This window comes from Amblyomma mixtum, chromosome 9, assembly GCF_055824585.1.
Source record: "Amblyomma mixtum isolate Tamu chromosome 9, ASM5582458v1, whole genome shotgun sequence".
Lineage (NCBI taxonomy): Eukaryota > Metazoa > Arthropoda > Arachnida > Ixodida > Ixodidae > Amblyomma > Amblyomma mixtum.
Window position 1 is genome coordinate 5480037 of NC_143020.1, and position 18671 is coordinate 5498707.

Sequence of the window (18671 nt, forward strand, 5' to 3'; positions counted from 1 at the left end):
CTGGTGTTGTGATGCAACTAGGGAACGCTGATGTGAATTTAGATGCGGGTTCCTGGCTAAAGTAAAACTCAGATGCATTACCTCGAGCAAATGCCCCGAGCCAGGAGAGCGCAACCTAAATTGCAGATCAGCCACATTGCAGCAGATGCCTATTTTAACAGCACATATGGCACTACGCATTTCAAAGCAAGGGTATCTTTGTAGATGCAATCTCCACGACAAATTCCGATTGACACTCGATACTGTGCAGTCAATCGTACAAGGAAGTGCCGAGATCAAAAAGTAAACTATAGAACGTATTCTCTCCACTGTGGGGACTTGGTCCGCTTCGTCCCCTTGGGTTTACTCCCCGCGATGTCGTCCTCCCTATTTACCTTAACGAGGGGGGTCACCTGCATTGTAGCTACCCCAGCGCCAACAGATGGCGTAACAGTCTCAGGTGTGGGGGAGACAGCTCTCTCTCTTCAGCCTCGGGAATTCATTGCACGCACGTCGCACGAGCTTGCGGGAACATTTCCCATGAGGTTGTATCCCTCACTAACGGTATAAGGTAGGTGGAGACGCATTTTATTTATCCTGCTTAAATTCTTTATCCAGCACGATCCTCAATTCTTCCTCCTCAAGTACTCATTTTCATAAGGTGCGTGCATTCACAACACTGCTATGTTGGCTTTTGGTCCTCGCATATGTGAGCACCGAGGGAATTCCCACGTTCTAAGCGATATTTTTACGTCACAGCATGCATGGAATGTTCGTTCACGACAGTTCCTAAAGGAGGTAACTCTGACCTGCGATATAAGGTGGCCAAGGCAGTGCTGAGAGAAAAACATCTTAAATGAAATGCCGCTCCCCTTCTACCTGAAGCCGCCGCGGTGGCTCAGCGGCTATGGTGCTCGGCTGCTGACCCAAAAGACGCGGGTTCGATCCCGATCGCGGCGGCTAGAATTTCTTTGGAGGAGAAATTCTAGAGACCCGTGTACTGTGCGATGTCAGTGCTCGTTAAAGAACCCCAGGTGGTCGAAATTTCCGGAGCCCTCCACTACGGCGTCTCTCATAGCCTTAGTCGCTTTGGGACGTTAAACCGCATAAACCAAACCAAACCAAACCTTCTACCTGTCCACATACAGTTTGGCTGTGTGGTGCTGAATGTAGCATTGATGTCCAATTAGACACAACACCACGCAGCAGATATCTCTGTTTAGAAACAAACCGTTTTTTTACTTAGCTAGTGCTATTCTATCCCAACATCTTTGATTTCAAGGAATTGGTAAGTGAATGAAATCAATCGGCAATGCAGCTAAACTGAACGTTACACACCCTAGAATCGGTGAGTGCACAATCACTGGCATCATAACGACATCCTTAGATAGCTGTTGTGTCCCTGATCATTCTCAAAAACATGAGTCGTAGTAGGTTAAGCCTTTTAATGGAGAGTAGTGCCACTACCTGCACTCATTTCCAGCAGCGCTCCCATGACTAACCATAAATGCGGGAGGACAACGTTTAACATTGCTGCGGCAAAAAATTTGCAGAGGGAAATTAAGCTTCACGTTAAGGGCATGACACGACAGCATTACTGGATTAATGCCAATATATGTGGAATTGGTCGTTCTCTATATTACATTCATAGGTCTCAGGGAGTCATCATACCACTCCTGGCATAGCCACCCAGGTTGGTCTTCCCGAGCAACCTCGCGACCAACCGTAAATGAAAGTGCCAACTGCAACGGCTGGCAGATTGTGATGAAGTCACAAATTCGAGAGACCTACTTGGCCCGCCTAGGCTGCTTCTATAGAGATTTTCTGTGGATTTTTTGCTCATGGCCAATGACCCTGTCTTTTCTGAAACACCGGACAATGAACGCTATAGCGTTGAAAATGTACAGGGTCCGTCAAAAGTTCCAAGGCCACAGGGTCTGCTTTCAAGCGGCGTATACTGCCACTTACCATAGCATCAAAGACATCAAGGTTCTCAGAGGTGAGAATAGTACTTCTACTATCCTCTACAGAGATTTTTGGCTCCAGTGGAGTCGTAGCTGCCCAACTATAGCGCTCTAAAGCAGACCCTGTGGCCTGGGAACTTTTGGACGACCCTGTACGCATTGTATCTCTTGGCAAGCCATCATAGCTCTAAGCAACGATAGCATAAGCCTCCAACCCGTAATTAGTCATACAACGTTGACAAGACTAACAATAATGAAGTTAGCAGCAGAGCACATCCCCATGTGCACTGCATCAAGTACAATAATTTCAGGCTCAACAGTTGACGATGGCAGCCAGTGATTGTATCGACAAAGCAAATGGCTTTACAACAGCCTCAGAAAAACCTTGAAGAAGCTAGTTACTCAACATATCTCGGTTTCAAAACAGTCAAGGCTACCTAAGTTGACATTGTAGACAGTTAGTATTACCATGTTGAGTTGCAATCAATATATCATTCATGACACGTACCTATGAAATTTTTCTATCAAAAAAAGTCAAGGATGGCACTTCTCTGCATTAAACTTAAAAATGTGGACCATGCAGCTGGGAACATGCAATGAAAACATCACAGTACAAACCTAATCCAAAGAGTGTCATGGCAAGAACATGCATTCGTGACCCTTAATTTGGATCACTGCACCCCCCCCCCCCCCGCACACACACATGGCAGAAAAGTATGGGCAGATTACCTTCCATGGAGGAGATATGAAGCTGTGAAATAAACTTTGAATACTGATACATTGTCGCTGCCGGCTTTGCAGAAATATTAAATGCTATCACACAGTTTCACTTATCGTGAGTGATCAGAAGCTGGTAATGCTTTCTTGCCACGTATGCTGCTGCAGGGATTTCAGGGGATAACTGGGACTTGCAACATTAAGGTTTTGAACCATGTCACTGGAAGACTGGCAGCTTACAATGCGACCCTGTGCTTTTCCACAGAAAAATTTTGACTTCTGACGAAACATGACGCCTCTCGCTGTGGCTTATAGCCGCCATCATGAGATATGCCAACACAGTATGTCGGTCAGGAAGAGATGTTCTCCATTGTCAGTTTTGAAGGCAAAAATATGGCGACAGTGATAGATGAGAACCAACCAGACAAACCAAATTCAGTAGAGTATTTTGGTTTGGTTTTAAGGGGCTTAACGTCCCAGCATGATTCAGGTGATGAGGGGCACCGCAGTGGAGGGCTCTGGATAATTTTGGCCGCCTGGCGTTCTTTAACCTGCACTGGCATTGCACAGTACACAGGCCTCTTGCATTTTGCCTCCATCGAAATGCGACGGCGCAGCCGGGATTGAACCCCATTTTTCACATCAGCAGCTGAGCGCAATAACCACTGCGCCACTGTGATGGCTAATACAGTAATTTCAATCTGGGAAGTAAGAAACGTGCATGAAAAACTATAAGATTTGCTCAACTAAGAATGCGTCAGCTGCGATTTCAACCTGAATATGCAAACTCCTGCCTTACTTTTATACAATAATGTCATCTGAAACTTCCAAGCACAAATATTCTGCCAAAAAACAGGCAAACAAGCAGATATCAAATAAATAAAACGATGGCTAGAAGAAGACGCATTACAACAATTATGAAAGGCAGGACATTGCATGAATCTGGAGGAGCTAGTGCATAACAAGCAAGGAACTCTTAGAAAACCACACAATAGCAAATGAGCCATCAGACTAAAAGAAAGATCAGAATAAAAAAATTGCACAACACATCAGAGAAATTTAAGGAATACAGCGTAGAATACATAAAGTAGCCTTCAAAGGAAACAAATAAACAGAACAGGACACAAAGCTTACAAATAACAAAAGGGGCAGGAAGTAGAGAACATCAGGAAGATGTTCTCCACTTTTACTTTGAAAGTTTGGTTGGTTGGTTTATGGGGTTTAACGTCCCAAAGCGACTAAGGCTATGAGAGACGCCGTAGTGGAGGGCTCCGGAAATTTCGACCACCTGGGGTTCTTTAACGTGCACTGACATCGCACAGTACACGGGCCTCGAATTTCTCCTCCAAAGAAATTCAGCCGCCGCGGCCGGGATCGAACCCGCGTCTTTCGGGCCTGCAGCCGAGCACCATAGCCACTGAGCCACCGCGGCGGCACTTTGAAAGTTTGATGATTAAACATAACAATATGGCAATAGGGACGGACAACCACCAACCAACCAAACCAAATTCAAAAGAGTATTTTGGTTCTGTTTTAAAGGGTTTAACGTCCCTAAAGTGACTCAGGCTACGAGGGACACCGCACAGGAGGGCTCTGGATAATTTTGACCACCTGGAGTTCTTTAACATGCAATGACATTGCACAGTGCACAGGACTAGCATTTCGCCGCCATAGAAATGCGACCGCCGCGGCCGGGACTGAACCCGTGTTTTTCGGGTCAGCAGCTGAGCGCCATAACAACTGCACCACTGTGATGACTGATAGAGTATTTTCAATTTGGGAAGTAATAATGTGCATGACAAACCATAAGATTTGCTCAACCAGAAAAATATTTGGTCAGCTGCGATTTCAAGCTGAATATCCAACTGCACTGCAAAAAGAACTACTGTCTTACTTTTATACAATCTTTTAATCTGAGACTTCCAAGCACAAATATTTTGCCAAATAACTGACAAAAAAGCAGACATGAAATAAATTAAAAGATGGTTAGAATTAGAACGGGCATAATGGCAAATAAGGAAGGCAGGACATTTTGAGAACCTGGAAGATGGTTGGTTGGTTTATGGGGTTTAACGTCCCAAAGCGACGAAGGCTATAAGAGACGCCGTAGTGGAGGGCTCCGGAAATTTCGACCACCTGGGGTTCTTTAACGTTCACTGACATCGCACAATACACGGGCCTCTAGAATTTCTCTTCCAAAAAAATTCGACCACCGCGGCCGGGATCGAACCCGCGTCTTTCGGGTCAGCAACAGAGCACCATAATCACTCAGCCACCGCGGCGGCAGAACCTGGAAGAGCTAGCGGATAACTCGCAAGCAACTCTTAGGAGACACACAATGGCTAATGAGCCCTCAGACTCCAACAAACATAAGAATAAAAAAACTGCACAGCACATCAAAGGTATATTGAAGGTATATAGCACATTGAAGGTATATAGCGCAGAATACAAAAAATAGCCTTGAAGAAAAAAGACAGACAAGGATTCAAAGCTTACAAAGAAGGAAGCGGCAGTAGAAAAATATAACAACGAACCACTTTAACTTACTAGGAAAGGTGGCATTCGCCACAGCCCTGATACAGAGGGGATGCCAAAAGTTATCCATTTAATCTAGGGGAGACATCTCAGTGCGTGGTACAAAGACATGTCCCCCAATACATAGCAAATAAACCACGTTACGCAGTACAAAAGAAATAAAACAATTAACCACTGTAATCTACTAGGCAACGTGACACTCGAGAGAGCTCAGACAGAAATGGGGAATTTCTTAGTGCATTGTACAAAGATATGTCCCCCAATACATTGTTTTACAGGACAATAGCACCAAGGTATGGGTCGGAATAAGTTGGCAGCAGTTCCTCTGGAATGTTCTTACCCTGGCTACTGATACTCCTCCAATGCCTGCAAAACGAGAACACAGAAAACAGGGAGAGCACAAAAAAAAAGAAAACGACAATCGACACCAGTGTTATTCAATACTGCGGGCAGTCCTGTATTTTAAAGCGGACCATTTAGTGCAATGCTACGGTAGCATGCACTTTTCATTCCTGTATAGCGCTTAATGTGACGCAGAAAAAGGATTTCGTACTTGCATGTCATGGCAACATGCAGAGGGGCACGACCTCAATATACAAAAAAGGCCTGCTGAGTTGCAGTAACTAGTGCCTGTTTGTACCGGTATTCTATGAAAACTGCTGGCTACAGGTACTGCCGCCTTTTTGGATATGGTCCGCCAGCTTGCACAAGTCACCGCAGTGCACCGTGAACACTTCTCATACATAACACGGAAAAAACTAACGATAGCATTTTCTGTGTGATTACGGACACAGAAGAACAAATACATCTCCACCAACGTGCTGTCCTTGCTAAAGCCCGCTACAAGAGAAATTAAGCGTGGAAAGCTCACTGGCGACCGTGTGAGTGACACGGTCAGAGCAGAATACACACACGAAATGAATTTAGACAGGTTAACGACAGTTACAACATTGCTGCCTGTTGCGTTTACTTACCCACAGATGCAAGTGATGAAATAGCAGGTTTATAGGAAAGACTCCAGCCGGTTTCTATGGAGCAAATTTGTCTGGTATTGTGGTTATAAACTGCTGTGCCTTTCAGGTTACTGGTAAAGGCATCAACAAGCCTGCATCTTTCATGACTGCGCAGCGACATTTGGGGACGTGCACACAAAGACATACCATGTCTTCACTCGCGTATGCTGAAAAAGTCACCTTCAACGGGTCGCACGAAGTCATGCTTGCTCTGCATGCGCATAGAGTTCCTTCTTCAAAGCTTCTTATTCTCACAGGCTGACAACACACAAACAGGAATGTGTAAAGCAACAGATTGAAGAACTGGTGAAAACCGGCAACACACGAAATGTATGCAATTGTTGATGCCACCCGCAATGCAGCTTGCGCCATCGTACATCTTGCCTGCACGGTTGGCGTGGGCACATTTCAATACAAATAAACATTATGAGGACCATCTAGACAACCTAAAGTAACTGTATTTTATGATGCTGCAAAGTTTCATTCATGCACAAGGTATAGTTGATTGGAAACTGGCCGTCAGTTATGACAATTGTGACCATCCAACGCAAAAAACTAATTTCTCATAACGCGGGGTGGTTTCCTTTTATGACAATGCAAAAATGTTATGTGTCTTCCTTGCAGCATTGCATTGTAGTCAGTGAGGCTGAATTTCAAAACTGGTCGCCAGACAAGACTGCGCAATCTTTCTTAATGCATACAACGCACCATACACAACGAACGCAATTCAATCCCCACATAGAAAAAGTTTAGACCCTTTTGAACCTACGTTGGCAGGCACAAGCTTTTACAGAATAAACTTTGAGTTTATGCACAAATATAAAGCGGTGTACGACACATAGGATGCGAGGTGTATATGGGTTAACTGTGCTTGAGCTTCAAAGAATGCGAGTGCAAGACATGGAAAGTACTTCCCATCGTGCAACTATGAAAAGCGCAGGCTATTTAATTTGAAATCACCGAAAAGGTTGTTCAATGTTTCTTATCAGAATGGATGGATGTAACCGAATGTAAATACACAGTGGCTGAGAAAAAGAGAGGTTTAAAGTTTTCTCCAAAGCCACCGATGAAACTAGCGCCCATTGTCGTGTCACAGGAAATGCAATGCTATTAGACAGGATAGACTTGCTGTGGGAGCCAGAACCAAGTGCTGAAGCAAGTGGCAATAAAAATTCTTTCCTGGATGCAAGGCACAATGATGTCTGTGGAAGCTCGAAGCAAAATTCTAAAAAAAGGAAACATCAGCTACTCGAAGAAAAAGGCTAACGAGAGAACTGCACTGCTTTTGAATTTAATGCACAACATGTCAAGTAAGTTTTACAAACAGCCAGAAGGTATTCAACATTTTGTAATCGCAAATGTAATAAAATAATCATGTGCAATTTCACAAAACAAACCTAAAAAACTAACTTTACAATACACTACAAAATAACAATGTTTTTCATAGGCACCAATCAAAGCACTTTTTCTTTCAGCAGCCACGACCCTTGCAACTAGTTATGATGAACACCTTACTAACAGCCAGAACGTATTCACAATGTGTAATGGAAACTGGAATAAAATACTTATGTGCACTAAGCAAACTCACAAAAATGACCCAAATCACGTGCAGTACTATACAATACAAGATTACAATGTTTGTCTTAGGCACTAATCACAGTATTTTTGTTTCAGCAGCCATGACTCCTGCAACTTGTTGTCAAGAACACCTAGTGTAAAAAATAAGGCTTCTTCAAGTAACACCAACACAACAAAGAAGCTAGCACAAAATGAAATGGTCACAAACACCTGATATTCCGACAACCACAACAGATAAAAATGGTGTGAAGATAATGCTCCACAAATATTATGCCATTTATATCCAGCAGAGATAGCGGTCTGAGAAATGGTGATATGGATATTCGTAAACTCTTTTTGTTGGCTTTGATACCAAAGTACAAAGAACTGATCTAAAACGTGCACACTAATACAAGACACATCAGTACGAGGTCGGACACTTGCCGTTCGCCACTCATTCCAACCACAAGCACTGCTGGAGTAAATACAAAAAGATTAACACAAGAGCAGGTTTTCCTCTGTTGTCACACAAACAGAAATCGGTTCAATGATATTAATGAGTGAATTTATAATGACCATAACAAAAATACGTCCACTCAGACTGCACGAACAAAAAGAATAGTTGTGCATGTTTTACCCCCTTGCATCTTTTCACTGAAGCAGGCAGATAAATGGCATTAGCAATAGAAATTTAGAGCAGTGGACACGAAGTAGCGTAGATGTAGACTGGTTTACTGAAGGCCGGCTCCAAAAGGGTGGTGACCCTGCCTGGCTGCACCCATTCTACTGCGCGTGCGTGGGCAATTAGCAGTAAACCGGCATACATCTATGCTGTTAGGTCTCCGGTATGCTAAATCTCTCTCTAATATTAGGTACAAAGTTTTTAAAATCTCCCTCCAACGAGAAGTGATGCCATCCACGTATGACCGATATTTCATTTCCATTCATACGAGTTTACAAGCACAGCAGGATTTCTCTCTGTGTTCAGGAAATACTTATCGCGAGTGTGTCTAGCCGAAGGGAACAACAAATGTATTTTCCTGAAAAAAACATTACAAGTGAACAAAACATACAAATGTAAAGAAAGACGAAGGTTAGCTACCACCACCCATCATAGAGCATTCAGCTAGAATCTCATTAGATCGCACATAAAAAGGTAGCTAGGAAAACATATCGACTAAGGACATTGGAAACCGCTGCTATTCTTTGTGAATCGTCTTTTTGTGGAGTTTTAAATTTCTTGCCCGAGCGAATGTCTTATGGCACAAATCACACTGGAACGGCTTTTCGCCCTTATGGGATCTCACATGCCTCGCAAGACTTGAATGTTGTACAAAGGCCATGGGGCACAGCTGGCACTGATACGGCCTTTCACCCGTGTGGGTACGGATGTGTGCCACCAGGCTGTTCTTCGATGTAAAGCTGCTACCACAGTGGTCACAACGGTAAGGACGCTCACCTGTGTGAGTTCGCTGGTGTTTCACTAAGTTGCTCCGGTCTGAAAAGCTGCTATCACAATAGTCACAATGGTAAGGACGCTCGCCAGTGTGAGTGCGTTGGTGTGCCTTCAGATTGAACCTAACTGCAAAGCTCTTTCCACAGTCATCACAATGGTATGGGCGGTCCCCAGTATGGACTCGGAGATGCACCACCAGCTGAGATCTGTTTTTGAATCTTTTGCTGCAGTGGGTGCATTCGTGCACCTTCTTTACAGCAGGTTTACCCCGGTGGTTACCACTGCCAGAAGGAGTAGATTCCATGCAGTGGCTCACTGGGCGCCTTTGACCAGTTGAATCTTGCACAGGAGGTGCACCATGGTCGCTGTGTGTGACGACTGAACCTGTGTGGTAAAGGAAGAATACTTTCAATCAACAGCAGGAACCAACATTGCACAGCTCACCTGGAGCTAGGGAAATGAAGATCAATGTGCAGGACATAATTGTCAACAGCTGTGGATGTTTATGAGAAGTTTTATTGAATTGGTCGGCCTTAGGAAGAATTCAGGTCTGAATAAAGATATCCCTAGAATGAATTCTGCAAGCAGCTGAAAACATTTGAGCTGAAAAAATGTCATCCTTGCCAACAAAATAGGGTAGCATTTGAAATCCATTCTAAGCACTTGCATTACTGCCATCATGATAGACGCTGTGCTAAGCCCACCCAAGTGGGCCTAATACCCAACAAATGACAATTAGCTAAGTTTAGCACACTGCCACTTTTGTTTTCTTTATTTGCTCCTTAGGCGGGGTAGAAGAGGAAGCAAAAGCTAAGGTTAAAAACCTGATGAGGCCTTGGACGCCTGCGCAAGTCCTAACATCAATGCATAGAACTCACAGGGGTGACAGTTTGGTCAACAGTTCACATATTCTGGAAAACAACTTTCCAGAATATCAAAGGCAAATATCATCATAATTCACCAGAGCTCTATGAACTGAAGCTTCTGTATTCTTCACACTGCTCTTTGAAAGACCAACTTCAGGAACAGATTAATGAAGAAAAAGTGAAGATTCTAACCTGATGAGTTTTGTCCAGAAAATACACCGTATTTGCGGTCTCTGGTCGTCAAGCCTGCAAGTGAAAGACAGGTTACATCCATAAGACACAGGATTACATGTGCAACAACTCGCATGGTGTTATGTGGATGAGACGGTGAAAATAGCATACCATCTCATACAAGTGTTGTGCTAGGTCAGGTAAATTGAGTAGGACAGGCTTAAAAACAATCAAGTTCCAAAGCAAACATTCCAAACTTTCAATTCTGCCTCCAGACGAGACCTATAATTATGCTCATGAAAGAATCAGTTACCTAAAAATATCGGAAAGCTGTTGCAAGCATACCAACAGCCACTTTATAGACCTGTTCTCTAGCACAGTAACTGGCTTCATAGGAAGGACTGTACAAGTCTGCCTACGTAGGCTTAAAAACTAACGAGTGTGAGTTATGGTTAGAGACAAAACACATTGGGACAGGATTCCTCCTGTTTTTTTTAAGACCTCTTACACCCTTTGTACTGCACATAGGAAAAAAATTTTCAGAGCTTCACAACTGGTTAAAAAATTGTCAGGAGGCTTGCTTGCAGCCAACATTACAGCCGCCCACAAGTGTGGCCAACATGCCCAACACGGTGTTTCCCCTGCAGCAGCTCCAAGAGTGGCATTAACCAAACCAGTAGAAGCACATCTGAAACAGCACACTACTGTGTGTCAAGTGCAGTTAGAGCGTAACATATTTACTCGTGTAAGGCCCATGCCTCGAATGTGGGATGAAAAATTGTAATGAGAATGAAAGCTGATGATGACAATAGGTGCGATGGTGAAAGGGCAGCTTTAGCTAAAGAGGGCCATGGCTCAAGGCACTTTCTTCGACACAGGTTGGGGTTAAAGGCCCATTTCCAAGCACTGCACCCAGCAGAAGCTAGGGTGAAAACTTGCTCATTGCATCACTGGTGGGTACCCAGTGCTAGTTCTGAGATTACAACCCTGCACATCCCACATGCGTGGTGCATCCTCCAATGACTATGCCACTGATGCGGGGAGAGTGAACGCAGCAAGAAATAAAGAATAAAAGTACAACTTGTCATCACTTATCAGAATCGCAGCAACACTAAATCAGTTTTACAGGCATTTTGTGAGGCATTAAGACCTGCCATGTGTCAGGAACTCACTCCGGCAAAATCAGAAAAAAAGACAGTAACAGTGTGGTTCTTAGACGAGTAAGTCTGCTACAGCTTGCATTGCCTTGGGCAACACAGCAAAGAGCACTGCTTCAATAGGTCAGCAACGCACAAGGTAAACACGGTCAACAGAGCACAGAGCTATACAGAAACACTGGGGAGGCAAATTTTTCAAATGGCTTCACATCATAACAAAATAATTTCCACCTCAAAGATAATTCAAGGTACATACAATCATCACGAACTGAAGTCCACACCTGATGAGTTACAAATGCGCACAACAGCACTAAGCATTTCAAAACTAAAAAAAACATTGTCACCCCATGCAGCCAAATGTCGCCTGCTCTTAAAAGAGCCTCAAAACAGAATGGAAGACGTCAGAATGCAGGCTAAATGCACACATCAACAAACATAGCTTGGACAGAGTAAGGAATGCTTCGCACATGACAAAGTGAGGTCAGTCACCTGTGACCAACCACAAGGAATCATAGCGTACTCTTCAGCAAAGCCATAAAAATGCCCATAAACCAGTGAACGGCAGCAGATAGGATACCATCTAGAATTCACCACACAATACTGACAGCAGGGTTTCTGCGGAGCCCCATTGTTCATAAAGCCCCACCTAGCGGACAGAGCAAAGTGAAACCTGGTGGAGTCACACCGAATGACGACAGCAAGCATTTTGAAAATTTGTGTGGCTGTACAGAACAAGAATATAAAAATTTATTTGTCAATCACACATTCATCAAAAGGGAAATTCTATCAATGCATGCAATATTCACACAATGTTTCTGCTTTAAGTGAAAAACACGAAAGAATATCGTATAAATGAAATAATCAATTTGCACACTTATCGGAGCAACCACACAATGCCCAGCATAAGCACATTTTCTTCTCTTTTGTGTGATCTCCCACACCGTCTTGCGCAATGACCGTCTCTTCAGTTCCAGAGATCCTGCTTTGATCTCTGAATAATAGAATGGAGTCAGATTCACCCCACTTTGCACCAAAAGTAACGGCGTCATTTTCTGCCGTTTGTATGTTTAACCGAGCATAATGTCTTGGAACCAATGCCTCTCGTTTATTTAAGATGAGCACCAGCTGCTTATTTTTTTTCGACTCTCCACATCCCAAATGTTAATAGACAAACTGACATGCAACACCCTACAGACACCGGCACAGGCCATGTTCCAAAAATATGCGAAATAACCTGAATATAATAACTGCCCTGAAACATACCCCAGTTTCACTCACTGTGTTCTGGAATGCAGGACGACCACTCAGTATCCTCCCATCTCCTATCCAACCCTTTTTATGTGGGGTGCCTGGCTTGGCTAAGATAGCTGGAAGACCAATGTTCTTTGCACGACAGGCATAATCCTCTCTTGGTGCTTGGTTCTGAGTGACCAAATATCATGATTCTAATACTTCTACTACTGAGGCACACCGCAAGAGTACATAGGTAATAGGCTGCGTTCAACTTCAGGTGTCCTCTTAATACCACGACAGAAATGGGAATCTCACCGAGAGCTTAATTTAAATTGGTCAACCATTACACACCAGTGATTTCTGCTCAATCACTATCGAGTCAAAACGGACAAAAAGAACCTTGTGCCTCGTCAACAACAGGAACATCTGTTAGCGACAAATATGCTGCCACCCGTTATTCCCTCCTTCCTTCTCCTTTAAGCGAGCCTGTTGTGATTTCAGGGGAAAGAACCATATTGCTTACGAAACAACTTCAGTAAACAAAATTTTTGTGTTCACGGTAATGCCCACTTTCCTCATTATTAAGACCGCTGTAATTGAAGCAATTACATCGAAACTATTTCCAATCCACTTTGTGATAGACACAATGCACTGAGATCACTGCACATGGAATTTTCCAGGTTATAAGCATGAAGCAATGGAGTCATGAAAGGGTGGCAGGCGTGGAACCTTGTACGCATTGGCTTTTCTGTAATGGGCTGCAAAATAACAGAGAGCAAAGGAGTGTCACTTTGGAATGAACACAAACGCCACAGGCATCGGAACATGTGCGCTTTTGTGTAGACGGCAATGCACAAAAAGCGCATTTAACAACAATTTCTGAAGCCTTTCTTCTCTAGAAACAATATGTGAAAGGATATGGATAGGAAATAGAAGAGCAACTTGCAATGTGCTGTTAACTGCGAGTGAAAAAATTTGAAACTGATGTTTTCCACCACTGAAATGCAATGTCAGTTACGGTATCATTAACAATGCTTGTCACTTCGGCCCAGCTGGTCAGGCTGGTTCTCTTGGCAGATCCAGGTGGATTCTCATGAACCTAACTTTGCAGATGCAAATAAGTGAAAGTAAGGTTCTGCACGTATTCGCAGCAGTATATTGCTTTCGAAGGTTCATCCTCAGGCACATTTGATACTCCTTGGCCTCGTAACACTGGTCCTCATGTCTGAAAATCGAAACAGAGCACAGTAGACTAAGCAGGAGTCTCCAAAGCCACAACAGCATTGTATATACGCTTTGTATATAAAGCACATATCATGCAGCAGGCACCTGCCTATTTTAAATGCATCTGCTTGTGTCTGTGGCATGATGCACGTGCAATACAGTAGAGCTCACTTATAACTGCCACAGACGCAACAAACAATTGCTTGACATGAACAAGTGCGGTGCCACCATCAAAGTATGCCTTGGGCAATGGCAATATGTTTCAGATACAACTACGGCCGCATCAGTCGGTTATAGCAAACAAGGAGGAGCCGTTAATACCCCCAAATATGAAGGGGTTGCGCTTCCAGTATGCGCGGAGATCGAAGAGCATCTCAGCCCTCGCGAGACCGGCCCGGAAAGAGCATGTCGACCTTACAGAGAAATAAAAAGGCAGCTTTGAAACCGTAAGTGGACGGCCTACAAGGGCCTGTGCGCTCACCAAATGGGCAGCATTCAAAGTCGAAAAAGAAGAGAGAGAAAGGGAAATTGTTGAAAGCGAACCGTCTCCCCATGGCTAAAGCCTCCATGAGGGAACAAAGATAACCACATAGAGCCTTTTGACGTATCAAATACAGCCCTTGCTGGACATTGTGTATGACCGATAGATCTCCAAATATGTCTGCATAACATTGAGGGGATATCCACAGGATTATCAGAAATGCATCCGTACCTCTAAAATAGTATATTGTACAGATGTTACGGCTGGACATTTGTCGCATATAATGGATGTGCACATAGGGCAGTTAGACATCTATAGTGCTTCCTATGCATTGTAACAGATGCCTCATTGGCAGTATATAGATCTTTCCAAAAAAGGCTCCCTGTGCGCTGCCATACTGTTCCCTGGAATGCAGTGGGCACCTCGCGCTAGCATGGTGGAAGCGGCGAAACACCTCCTCTCTGGATTGCTGGAAACCGGTTCCCCCATCGCTTCCACCCTGCTAGCGCGAGGTGCCCAGTGCAGTCCAGGGAACATTATGGCAGCGCCCAGGGAGCCCTTTTTGGAAAGGTGTATAGCACCTGGTATCTACCTGAAGCCTGTGTATAAACTGTATTTAGGCTAGCTAATACAGATAGCATGTAGGTTGACTGACAATCGCTGTAGTAAAAGTAAACTATAAGATTTGAATGATGTGCAATAATTAGGATCTCTATCCTCTAGTCTAGCTAAGGTCAAGAAAAAGCTTACAAAGATATTCATTGTACATCAAGCTTTCCAGAATCTTCGCAGCTGCGTTAAATTGGCATCAATATTTTCATTGTTTACAAAAATGTCTTACAACAGCATATAACACATTTTAACAGTAAGCAGCCAAACACTCGAATAAAACCCAAATGGAAAGGGATTCTCTTTAGTGTTTATAAAATGAGCATACGAAATACAGCTACTACACTACAGAAGAACTAAACACCAAAATGGTCACTTAAGTCAGTCAGGTCAATAACTGTGCCTATTGTGCTTGGTAGGTGAGTATATAGAGCACAGGTCTCATCAAAACACTACTAAAACATGCTAACAGTGGCTACTCTTGCTGTCACAATTAAGAGACATAGCACTGTAATAAAAAAGGCATACTCAAAAAGAATACAAAACGCAAGCGGAGTGCTACTTGAGTTCACTGTGAAATATGCATACAGCCACTGCAAAAGACTGAACAGAACGATGAGTACTTAGATCGGCTGCCGATTAAAAAGAAGTCATAATAATAACACAAAAAATGAAACTACAATGAATATGCACACAGTAGCTTGTGGACCAAAAAACAAATTGCTGTCCCAAAAATACAGCATGAATGTGCAAACAGAAGCTTGGTTAGTAGATACTTCTTTCAAAATGAATAGAAAAGGAAGTAATGTATATGACAACATCGATGTTAAATGATAAGAGCCGGAACGAAAAGAAACACAAAAATTCAAATAAATGCGGACAGGCTAGCTTTCCTCCTAGCCAATGAATAGAAAACAAATGTGTGAAAAGTAACAAATTCACTGTTTACTGTAAGTACAAAACAATCACTTAAGACAAATGCCAAAAGAAATGCAAAGAAACATAAAAGCTGCTACTGTTATTTGCAGACAAGGCGCAGCACTGTACAGAAAGGACTAAAACTACTTAAGTGAGTGGAACAGTGACAACTTAGGGCACATAGAAATCGCAGTAAAAAAGCACAGTTTCAAACAAAGAAAAGATGACATGAAATGCTATTCACGTTAGCTGTGAGGTGTACATAACAGAACCACTGTACACTCGCCGTCAAAAGTAAATGGAAGGCGACTTTGTCAAAAAAATTTAATTTCTTTACATCTAAAGCATAATGGTCCATGCTTGTTTGGGCACAGTGCAATTCGCACAATCACAATTGGGCTGCGCATATGTATTCAAGGATGAATGAACTGGGAGCCAATGATTAACTTTTTTCCTGAATATTGCCTTCCATTTACTTTTGACGGCACCTATACATATAAAAGTCCAAATGAATGAGGACCTAATGGCATATTGCTTTGCTCGCTACCATAAAAAATAAATGCTGCGTTGAACAAAAGAAATCTGAAATGAATATGCAAGCAGGAGCTTGTAAAGACTAGCAACAGGAGTTGTCATAAAAAACTCTAGCATAACACTTCATAAGCAACTTTAGCTGTATTGCTGGATATTCAATTACCAGCTTATTCAATAAAATTTTGTTCTCAGTCCCTGCCAGCCCATTCAATGCGATTTGAATTGTCATGCTAGATTTTTTGTGACAATTCCTGTTTCTAGTCTGTCTACAAGCTTTTTCTTGCATACTGTTTCCAGTTGGTTGTTCCACGCATTTATAACTTTTAAAAATATGCAGTCCCCTAAAGACTCCTTGGCAGCTCTTGCTTCAGCCGGTCCTAACAGTACAGCTATACATGGGCCACTCCAATGGGCAACACAAGCGACGAGGCCTTGCAGCTCTTGTTCTGGCTTGAAGTTATTAGGTTCACTGTTCAGCTGTGCATAGGCCACTCCGCTGGGCAACAAAAGCGACAAGGAAACTTCAGCGCTGTGCCCAAAATAAATAAAATACCTTAAACTTCTAGCATGCGGAAAATTTAGTTTCCTTAAACTAGCTGTGTGCATCCTATACTGATTACAAATGAACAGGGTCCATGGGCATGCTTGGACTAACTATAATACAGCATCAACGCTAACTTTTACGCTTTTAGAAATGAACAATGGAGCCTGTTTCCTCATGTGATCTTTCTGTCCTGCTTCGTTGTACAGTTTCCGAATGCTAAATTAATAGTAAAAAATGAGAACACACCACCACTGGTTTCGAATTTTTCAGAATGTCCATTCATCAGACATCACAAACACAAAATGCAAAACAATCTTTACATCTATGTGGCACTACAGTAGAAAGAAGGTGGAAAGATTAGATTCTCAACAGCATAAAACGAACAAGCCAATCCAAAAGGAGCCTTAATCTGCTGTAGCAGACACAAACAGCTATCCTCTCCTCCAGCTTGCCCCTTGTTCATTTTATGCCTTACCTCTGGACTTCACTATAAAATAAAACAGGCAAAATATCTCGCACCAGTTCACAAGCCAGCTATTTTGTAATGTCAGTTTGGCTGAAGTGAATAAACAAATTTTCCACATGGTTATGTGTCACGTAGGCACTCCAACTCATAAAACACTGCAGTAGACTACACAAAAGTTCTGCTTCAAAATCAACTCTGTCATGACATAAAACATTTTTTTTGTTTTCAATTTGCCCGCTTAAATGCAACTGTATTTCAGTTGGGACAGACACTGCAATCATCTAATAAGCTGAATGGCTTGCCTTCTGGACTGTCGCAACACATGTAGGCAATCATATGCTTGCACCTAAACAGAATTTTCCTGCAGCTTAAATTTTCAGGTATAAGAGTAAGAGGTACGTGAAAAATTAGGGTGATGGCTAAGCTTCACCTTAACAGTAGACAAGATAGCGTCCACACTAGTAGACACTAAGAGCGCCATGACAAGTGCTCCCCCAGTGACCAGTAGTAATAACTGTTTATACCTCATGTTATATGTCATCGCTCCACAGTACCCCCAGCTGCAAGCACACCTGATGGAAACTTCATACATCATAACAGCCTACTCCTTCCCTGATGGCCTCTGTGAAAAATTGACACTTTCTGAATTTATCAATTTTCAATGTTGAATCACACCATTGATTGCAATTATCCATTAACAATCTCTATAATCAAACAACGCATCCGCTAGCTGGTCGCTCCTGTAACGCGCTCAACCGACAGCACATCATTGCCTTTGTGTTTCATGCCCACCTGGCACACAAATGGCCTGGGTTTGAGCTGCAATACACGAATTTAACGAATTACCTCCATTTTACGAAATACCCCCAAGAGCAACCTCCTCGCTAGTTGTACCTACATTTGGACCCTCCTCTACCTTCATTTGAAATTTGAGATTTTTTCCGGAGTGATGGAGGGGTTTGCCGAATTTTCAGCAGAACGAGCTCGTTAACTATAGTGTAAAAAGGCGGATTCTCTACATGTTGAGGCAAACGTTTTGTAGTCTTAGGTAAGAGACTCCAAGTTCTGACAATAAAAATTGGTTATCACAGTTGCACTAGTACAAAATTCATGGGACACTATCGAGAACTTCCAAGTAGAATCTTCACTGCTATAAAATCAGCACAATAGCATTAGATTGGCGTATGCCCCACGCATGCAAACTGCATGCTCTGCTCATTTTCAGTTTTTGTTAGAACAGCTGAATG

The 18671-nt window shown here is 42.9% G+C and overlaps 1 protein-coding gene across 1 annotated transcript; it reads right to left on the reverse strand.

The window, feature by feature from the left end:
• Window positions 1-8964: 8964 nt before the first annotated feature.
• On the reverse strand, window positions 8965-13355 carry LOC149328156 (uncharacterized). Its single transcript, XM_089559860.1, has 2 exons — window positions 13310-13355; window positions 8965-9605 (listed from the first exon to the last, which is right to left on the reverse strand). Exons 1-2 carry the CDS (start codon window positions 13353-13355, stop codon window positions 8965-8967), a joined length of 687 nt encoding a protein of 228 aa, XP_089415986.1.
• Between the last annotated feature and the right edge of the window lie 5316 nt (window positions 13356-18671).